Genomic DNA, 9,392 nt, shown 5'->3' with positions numbered 1-9,392 from the left:
CTCTTAGACTGATCCTAACAATATCCTGAATTCAAAACAGGGTGTTTGCATCTGGATCACCAAGCCAACCCCCTCAGCTTTTACCCACACATTCACATAGCTCAGACTGTATATTCTCCAACCAGACAACTTCCCTTTATTCCAGTGCCATCCCTTCTCAGCTTTTTGATGATGCTCTCTGCTCACACTGAACTTGTCTGCAGCCACTCCCTGCCTTTATCACTGCATACATCCCCGAGACACTAAAGACTGGGGGCATATGTGGGAAAAGGGTGAAGGGTAGTGGTTGGAGGTATGTGAAAAACAGCATAAGAATAGAAGAACATTAGGTGGGACACTGGTTTACTGGAAGTTATACTTCAAATAAAATGCTACATTCTTTGGGGAAAAAAAAAAACAACAACAAAACAACAACCAACCTGCTTTAAGGGCTGTGTAAATCTGTCTCCTCCTGTCATAGCCCTAACCTGACCTCTAAAACTATTCTCTGTAACATCTTGCTTCCAGGCTTCTTATTCCTGCCTCACCACTTCTCTTCTCCATCTGTTGGGCAACAATGGCTTGGAAAAAGATTAATGAAGGCAAAAGGCAGCAATTCCCACTTTGAATTTCGCACATGCCTCCTTTGCTGAGCATGGAAAATTAAGAGTATATTGATAGAAAGAGAATTATGGATGCCATCATCTAAGCACATGCAATGAATGTGCAAAATTAATGTACCTACAATGGCAGCAGGAAACCTAGTAGAAACAAACAAAAAAATTAAAACCCTTATTATGTTTATTTAATTCCACATTGCAGTGTGTAAAACAGAGAAAAGTTAATGATCTCTTTCTATACAATAATCATATTTCTCATTTTGAGGATGGAGATCACATATTTATTATGTTTGGCTTGTAAAATGCCATAGCTGTACAAAATAAACTTCATAGAAGAGGTAAAATCTGCTCCAGAAATAACTAGGTCACAATCCTCAGGAATTTAAATGAGCCCTAAGGAAGTATATTCCTGATAACTGGCACAAAGCAGAGTACATGTGTAAATATGATATGCAAATGCTAGAATGCCTCACGGAATACATATATTTTCAGGTTTCTTTTTAAATAAAAGTGGATACTTGTGATGGGAAATTATTATGGACACATAAAATGTGACGCCACATGAGCAGAAAGCTGAAATTAAATAGGTGACCTGTATCATGAAACACAATAAAATCTGCTTAGCTGGTTTAAAAAAAGGAGAAAAGATGCTGTATTTGGCTGAGACCACAGGAGGAATACAAGGAGGCTGAACTGACTGATCTGAATGAAGTCAGCTAGGACAGCAGTGTGACTTCCTGGAAAAACACTGCCAGGGCACCTCTCCAGTAAGCATCAGAGATTGACAGATAACACATCTGAATAGCACTGCCCCCTTCAGCACAGCCCACTTAAACCCAAAACACAAGCAGAACAAAAACAAAAAGGAGAGAGTGAAATGCACTTTATGGTTTTGTCCTATTTAACTTAAAAGCTTGTGCAGAAATCCTTACAGAGTTGGCAGTGCATCACAGAGAGAGGACAAAAAGGTGTGGTGTATTTGCACAAAGTCCTGAATAATGTGGAAACCAACATAACCAAGGATGCAGCTGAAGTCAGGTGTGTCCTTTCCTATGGTAGTTTCCTTTATTAAGTGTCTCTCTTGGTCCTGGCCAGGTTAGAGCAGTAGAGATGTTTCAGGGATGCTAAATGAGAAGGCTTCTCCTTCCAGGGCCAGGAAGCCAGGAGCAGGGTGGTGTTTGCAGGGCAGAGCCCCTTGCAGAGGTCACGAAAGATTTCATCCACCAGTTGGGAGAAAAAACCAATCCAGAGATTTTTATCCAGACCCTGCGTGGAGCGAACCTGATAGGCGCAGTAAACACTGGTGAAAAGCAGGCGGTCAAACCCCACTGGAGGCAAGGGGGTATCAGTCAGTGAATAGTAGCTCAAGTGCTGCTCAATCTCTGCTGGTGTTTTGGGAACTTCCTCCTCTAAAACGTGCATGAACCACCGTGCCGGGCGCAGGGAGGCCAGCTCTTCATCCCGCAGCCGGACTGTCCCGTTGGCCTGAACATCCAGCCCTCCCCACAGCATCTGGAAGGGAAGAGCAGCACGTGAAGCCCAGCACAAACCCTCCGCCAGTTATAACCCAGCTGTAAAGCCATCTGCAAAGCTGCCAAATCTCAGGCCACACCGACAGGCGGCTGCTCCCTGACTCGCTGCCCACAGCCCGCCTCATCCCACTCCATGTCCTTCTTTGCCAGCCCCACACCCCTTTTCTGACCGCCCCACACTTCAGTATCCCTATGGGACCCATCCAGCTCTGTCCTCCCGCCCTGCCACATCTGCCTCATTCCCACCCACAGCAGCTCCCCAGTGCAGCTGCCTCGGGAGGGGGGCTTGGCCACTTGGGGAAGTCACCCATCCCATCGGGATGGTCCCTTGTCCCACCCCAGAGGTTTGAGGTGCCATGGAGGGGATAAGAGCCCCCCCTCAGCTGCACCCCACAATGGGAAGGAGCACAAACGCATTAGGGCATCACTGAGGTGTTCTCCAGGCACTCCCGAAATCCAGGAGGGATGAGAACAAGCAGAACATGTGAGTTTTTACATGCAGGAAGGTGGGACCATGGACACTAGCAGTGCCTTGGCCCAGGGGCCCCCAACACCCCAGAGACCTCTAACACGATGTCAGCATCCTCTGGGCTGCGATGGGGAGTGTTGGCGCCGGCACCATCCCTCCTGTAAGGATGTTCATCTGGAAGACATCAGGCAGAGTTTGGTAGCGCACGACCAGGGCCCTTCCTGTTTATGTTTGTCATTTGGTTCTCAATAACATCTTCAATGTTTCTGAGCTGTCACTCACAGCTTGCCAAACATGACAGATGCTGACCATGGGGTTTTGATAAGCAAAACAAGCTTTTTAAGAGGAAAAAAAAAACACTTCTTTTAGGACAAGCAGAAGTGTTTAAGGGAGGCAAGTGTAACTTTTGGATATGACAGCCCTTAATCCTGCCAACAGAGCTAAAGCAATGGCAGCAAATGCATTTGCTTTGACAGGCAGGAAGGAAGCTTTTCACACTGAGAATGGGTGGGTTTTGAACTGATGGGGTTTGGTTGCTTGGCAGCTTTTGCTGGAGAAAGCAACGCTTCCCAGTGGAAGGAGGGTGCTGGGAGGCTCCTCGACCTGCTGGTGGAGACATACCCTGATGCTTATCCTGGTTTTATACTTCCCTGAGCATCTGCTGCCAGCAGAGGCAAAGTGTGGGGGGCAAAGAAACCTGGTCGGATGCATTCTGGCTCTTATGTCCAGCTAATTCCTTGCTGGGCCACCCTATATCATTTAAAAGGGAAAAAAAATATACAAGGTGAGAGGAATGGGAGTTTATTAAAATGAAAGTCACATTAATCCTAAGAATTCTTAATTTTTCATTAAATAACACTTCTAGTGTTTTAACTTTTTGCATTTATTTTGTCTTTATTATTTCCTTCTTGGTGAAAAAGAAGACACAAGCAGCCTCAGTCCAGGACTGTGACAGGGAGGCTGCATCCCCTCCCTTTTCTGTGCTACTCAGCATAGTCACGCAGCCAAGACCCTCTTCTACTTCTTACAGACTCATCCTTAAGGTCAAGAAACACAAAATGGAAAAGGTTCATATAATATATAAGCTTTCAGACACCTTTTTAAAAATTATTTTTATATGGATTAAAGCTTTTTTATATAAAAAAGAGGGAGAATTTATATTGAAGACTGCAGAGTTGAGGTCAGCAGGTGTTTATAGAGAGTAGAAAAATCACTGAACACCGTGTGTGTGTGATGACCACTAACAAACTGCACTTCAAACTTTCCATCCTTGATTAAAGCTTACCAGGGAGATGCACAAGCTGCCTGAAGAAGTGCACTGCCACCCACAGAGCTGCAGAGATTTGTTTCTCTGCACAGCTGCAGGCTCCCTGATCCAAGCCAGCCATGGCTTTGGAACGCGAGCAGGGATGTATCTGCTCTTTCCTACTCCTCCATGGATGAGCCAGGAAGGCTTTTAGCTCAGGTAAAAATACTACATCATCTGAAATTGTCTTTGCAGAGCTTCTCTTTGCTAACTGGTCCTCTAGGTTCACAGATCTCTCTATTGAATGATTCCTCTACATACGATTGGATTCAAAGTCAGTGTATTTGGTGACTAGCTGCCAAAATGCTGTCTTTTAGTAACTGTTTCACGAGTATGTGCACTGTTAGATCCCTGAGTAGAGCAAAACAAACATCAAACAAATCATAACAAATAATGTATTGAAATAATAACATAAATATCCTCTAGAGATGGGGAGAAAATGTCCCTCGTTTACTTGAACATCCAACAATTGATTGTTTGTTTGTTTTTCCCAAAAAGCATCTGGAAAATCCACAAGAATTCTTGCAGAAGCAGATTTTTTTCAGTGCAGACTCAAGAAAACCTTCCCCCTGCCACTGAACGTCACAGCAGGTCTTTATCCTACAAGTAGGTACAAGTGCCTCCTCCAGTGATCCGGGACTCCAGATCTCTCCCATGTCAGCACAGCCAGCTGGAGCATTTGACCATATTTAGAATCACGGAATCACAGCATGGTTTGGGTTGGACGGGACCTTAAAGCTCATTCATTTCCAACCCCTGCCACAGGCAGGGACACCTTCCACTAGAGGAGGTTGCTCCAAGCCCCATCCAACCTGGCCTTGAACACTGCCAGGGATGGGGCAGCCACAGCTTCTCTGGGCACCCTGTGCCAGCGCCTCAGCACCCTCACAGGGAAGAATTTCTCCCTAATGCCTGATCTAAATCTCCCCTCTGTCAGTTTAAAGCCATTCCCCTTTGTCCTGTCCCTACCTGCCCTGGTCAAAAAGCCTGAGGAAGCAGGCAGTCTCACACCACTGGCATTGCAGGAACATTTCCCAAGCCAAGAAGCCACATCCCGAGCAGGTGCATTTCCTACCTGTGAGCCTCTGGGATCCAGCAAACACGCACAGGATCAGCCAGGCATTGACCTGCTCCGGGGCCATAGCAGCACGGCTCCCACCCATGCACGGACAGTGCCCTGCGTGGAGTGAAGGCTGTTTGCAGTGGTGTCCTCCCCTGCTGCTTCTGGTCCCAGCAGCCTCTGTTGGAACAGATCCCTCTTTCTGTGTTTCTGGTTACAGTCCTGGGAAGGGCTTGCAGTTCAACTTGCTGACCCCGAAGGATATTTTCCATCGTATTTCGGAAACTTGGAAGACTTTGTTGCAAAGTTTTTGGCAGAATCGTTTAAGCTTCTTTTCCAAAGACTGGCTTCCCGCGGCAGTGTATTGTAGGAAGCTATCGTTTGCACTACACAAATGACTCTGAAGAAGGGAGGTCCCTTCCACGTCCGCACTGCACCTCTGTCACATCTCTGTGACACTTCTGCTCGGCTCTTTGGCTTCATTTTCTGTTTTCCTTTTTCCTGAGTTTCAGAACCTGCAACCGGCCCTGAACTGTCACAAACAGATAAGGCCAGCAGGCTTATCCATGATTCATGGAAGCAGATTCAGGGAAGAGCAATAGCAGCCAAAACATGCAAACAGGCAGAAGAAACGTCATTTGCTCAGTTCTGTATCAAACCTCCCAGAGGGAGAACTTGGTACAGCAAACAGCAAGGATCAGAGCCAGGCAGGCTTTAGCACCTCATGGTCCTTTCCTGTGACAAGACCTGGGGGTTATGATAAGCACAGTTTTCCTTAGATGTTGTGAATTACGAGGCTGAAACTACATCTGATTCCCTTCACAGCAGATCGATGTTCTCTACACATCTTTGCACTTTTCTTAGGGCCCAATCCCCAGTCAAGCTGTTCTATATTTCTATTCTGCATGGCACAGTATGGTCCTGGCTTCTCCAGCAGTTTCTGGGATGCCAGCGTTATACAAATAGATATGTATAAAGAAGTAACAGTACCATCTCCCTGAGCTTAAAGGGGAAAAGGAGCCATCCCAGAAAAGAGAGGAGGTGGAGCTGATACTCACACCTTTCTCAACAAGTTACAGGGTGTCAGTTTGTAGTGACTACTGTCACCATGTATTTTACTGAAGGTAGGGATGATGCTCCAGTCGATAAGCTGGCAGCCTGCAAGGTAGCTTGTCTTCTGAACCTTCCAGGGTCTGTAGCTGTACCTGGCAATGTGTGGACCCACACCAGCTGTGAAGAAATGCAGCACATAACGGAAGAGTCCCAGATTTAACTCTTATATACCCAGAGTCCTTAATACCCACAGCCATTCTTACCCTCAGTTTGGATGAAAATAAGACCTGTGTTTCTGTCATAACCTTGGCTATCTTCAGATCAGGCTACACTTCTTTCAGTCTTCATTATTTTCTCCTGCCTACGCTTCAGTTGTGCCCCTTTCCTCTGGGATGAGATATCTTTCATTAAGCTGTGAATCACAGGGTACTCAAGAGGCAGATAGCAGTGACCCATCTGTGCAGTGAGATGGATGTGCCTTCTGTTTTGTGTCAGAGTCCCCTACGATCCACAGTGCACACATGACTTTAGAAGTCACTGTGCCAAAAGCCCCTGCACCTCATAGACCATGAAATCACTTCCCTTTAGCATGAACAAGGAGTCCAGGATCTTGGCCAGCATCTGCAAAGGCCATATACGATTTTGTCAGCAGGATCATTTCCTAGGAACAGTTTGCAGCTGAAGTGCCCAGAGGAGGATACCCATGATGGTGAGAGAGATTAGAGAGGAGGTTCAGAGGCTGTGCTTAGCAGACTGATACAGAGGCAGGCAGGGGACAAGAATCAGTGGTAGATGCTGCCTTGAGCTAGGGGAATTTTGCAGAATTTCCTCACTATCCCACATAGAAAAGCACTTGCAGAGTGCAAAGATATCCCTTAGCTGTTTGCAAGCAGCAGAAGTTACATGGTACACAGAAACAAGCGGGGCTTCTGACAGCTGTGCATGGTCCCTGCATGTACTATTGCAACGGCAGTGAGCCTGCTCCTCCTGATGGATCTTGTCCTTGCCAGGTATTCACAGCTGAGTGTGCACAGCCCTGCCCCTCTGCACCCCACCTGGCCGTACCATCTGCTGTAGGAGCAGTTTCAACACATCACATCAAGCTAGGTTTCTGCAGGGGCACCTTGACTGGTTTCATTCTTTCCACCATAACCTCCTGAAGTAAGGAGATGGGAAAGGGGAACAAGATAGGAAGGATTGTAAACTGCAGGAGCTGTCTGGATGCTGGTTGAGACACGAGGTGTGGTTAGTACAGTACCTAAAAAGCCTCTTTGGGAAGCAGGTTTCTTTGAGATTGGACTGCAGGGAGATGGGCAGCACCTTCACAAAAGGGAAATTATAGAATGGGAGAAATCTCTTGCTTTGAACCTCTTGCCCAGAACTTAGGGAAGACCATGGCCCCCAGCCTGGGCCTGTCTGGCAGGTGCTCAGGGGAGGAAGATGAGAACATGGCTGAGGAAAGAAGGGAAGGAAGAAGGATGTACATGACTGGCAGAGAAGGTGAGGTTTGAGTCACAGGCAGGGAAAAGGGAAGAAGACCTTGAGGAAAGCAGGAGTGAAGCACTGATGGTAAACAGACATGACCTCCACTGTCATTCTTCATGTATGGTGCTGCTGTTTCTTATGCAAATGCTTTCCCCGACTTCTTTCAGTTTGTGAGTGGCATCCACTGCTTGAAGGAGTAATGGGCTGTGTATCTGTGACAGGGAAGGCCCCATCCCACTGCACCTACTGCGCAAAAGGAACTCTGCAGAGGCCTCACACAACTTGGAAAGATCATGGGATACAGCGGGATGGGTGGTATGCAGCATGCTGTCACCCAGCCTGTCCCTCAGTAGTCCCATAAGCTCTGTTCTGCAGGAGTGCAAGGCCCAGCTGAAATCCCCAACTAGGTTTTGACTAGAGATCAATTGTAAGGGCCCATACAGACTGTGGATGTGATGGAGGCGGATACCCTGACACCATCAATAGCCGCATCCTCAGGGAGGAGAGACTGCTCGCCTGGCTGGAGGGAGAAATACCAGAGTTCTGGAAAACGCCAGCAAAACCTACTCAGCTGGGGAAGCTCAACATGGTGACTGTGAGTCATCTCCTAAAGTCTATTTGTCCCCACAGTACCAGAAAATCTCTCTTCTGAACAGTGTGTCTGTAAACCCACTCCATTTGACTTACATCTCATCCAACACCCTCCTACAGCTGGGAAGTCCAGCCCAGGCAAACAGGCCTCATGGAGGCTGGCTGTGTGGATAAAGGATTTGGAAGACAGTTCTGTGCTTGACCAAGCTGACCGCAGCCTTGCCTAGCATGAAGCAAGTGCCCACCAGCCGCAAGGAACTTACAGCAAGCAGGATTTATAGGCAAGAATGCCTTATAAGACTCTGGAGCAGTGGAGGAGGTAGCGTGCCAGCATTGGCGGTACTTTGTAAGGCTGTGCAACCTCTTGTGCCCAGGGATAATGCATCTGGGTGAGTAAATTGCACTCTTCGTAATCTCCCAGGCTTCTCTAATGAGAAGAGATTTGGGTCCATTAGCAACTATGCCACATAATAAAGACCTGCTGGAGCCATGCCTGTCCCCACAGGGCTAGCTAGTTCTCCAGTACACGCATTCTTCAGCAAAGCTTACATGTTGTTTAACTTGACAGGGCATTGTGTCTAACATTTTCTGATGTCAATCAAATTCTCCTTCTGCACAAACATCATGTTTAAATGTCAGTTTTCCTTCTGTTCCTGCCACCATCAGTCTTCTGACTTAACATACTGGGAAACACATATTTTTTACATGATACAGACCATGAGTCTTGGCACGGTGCCCCAACCAACCTGGGATGAGGGAGGGAGAACATGGGGGGAAATGTGCTTTAAAAAGAATTTTCACAGCAACAGAAGTGGTGCCAGGAACTTTTCTGTCTTGTGCAATAGGCATCAGCATGCAAAAAGAGCCACCGCACCAGAAAACAGAACCAGCTGTGGAACATGTCACAGCAAGGACTAAAAGTACATTTCCTATTTAATCAGCTCAATTGATGGCAGATCCAAAGTGAAGCTGAGAATTGTATAAACCCCCAAACTTCTGCTTGATCTGTGTTCCTCTCTCTTTCCTGTAGAGCTTTAACTTTGAAGTTGAGCGGCAAATGCTATTAATTTTAACTAGAGACCACTGTTGTGAGTCACATCCCAAATGCTGCCTGCCACAGCAGCCTGAAGCAAATTAAAGAAACAACAAAAAAGGAATTTAAGGAGCCCATGCTTACAAGGCTGGGGTGGAAAGAGACAAACATGAGACCCAATTCTTACCATACAGTTCAGCTCTTTGTTCTTGAAAACAGATCACATTCTAGTTACAATGAGTACTTGTCCCTTCTTTTTCCTTA

At 46.7% G+C, this 9,392-nt stretch overlaps 1 protein-coding gene across 1 annotated transcript; it reads right to left on the bottom strand.

Annotated features, from left to right (window-relative positions):
• Positions 1-779: 779 nt before the first annotated feature.
• Positions 780-6,082, bottom strand: FAM180B (family with sequence similarity 180 member B). The gene is made up of 3 exons (XM_062635903.1): positions 4,982-6,082; positions 2,695-2,774; positions 780-2,111 (listed from the first exon to the last, which is right to left on the bottom strand). The coding sequence occupies exons 1-3, from the start codon at positions 5,067-5,069 to the stop codon at positions 1,668-1,670; spliced, it is 612 nt and encodes a 203-aa protein (XP_062491887.1). The 5' UTR covers positions 5,070-6,082; the 3' UTR covers positions 780-1,667.
• Between the last annotated feature and the right edge of the window lie 3,310 nt (positions 6,083-9,392).

The sequence above is a fragment of the Pezoporus occidentalis genome, unplaced genomic scaffold (genome assembly GCF_034315485.1).
Source record: "Pezoporus occidentalis ecotype Australia unplaced genomic scaffold, CSIRO_AGI_Poc_V1 ctg46, whole genome shotgun sequence".
Lineage (NCBI taxonomy): Eukaryota > Metazoa > Chordata > Aves > Psittaciformes > Psittacidae > Pezoporus > Pezoporus occidentalis.
This window is presented reverse-complemented; position numbering and strand designations above follow the sequence as displayed.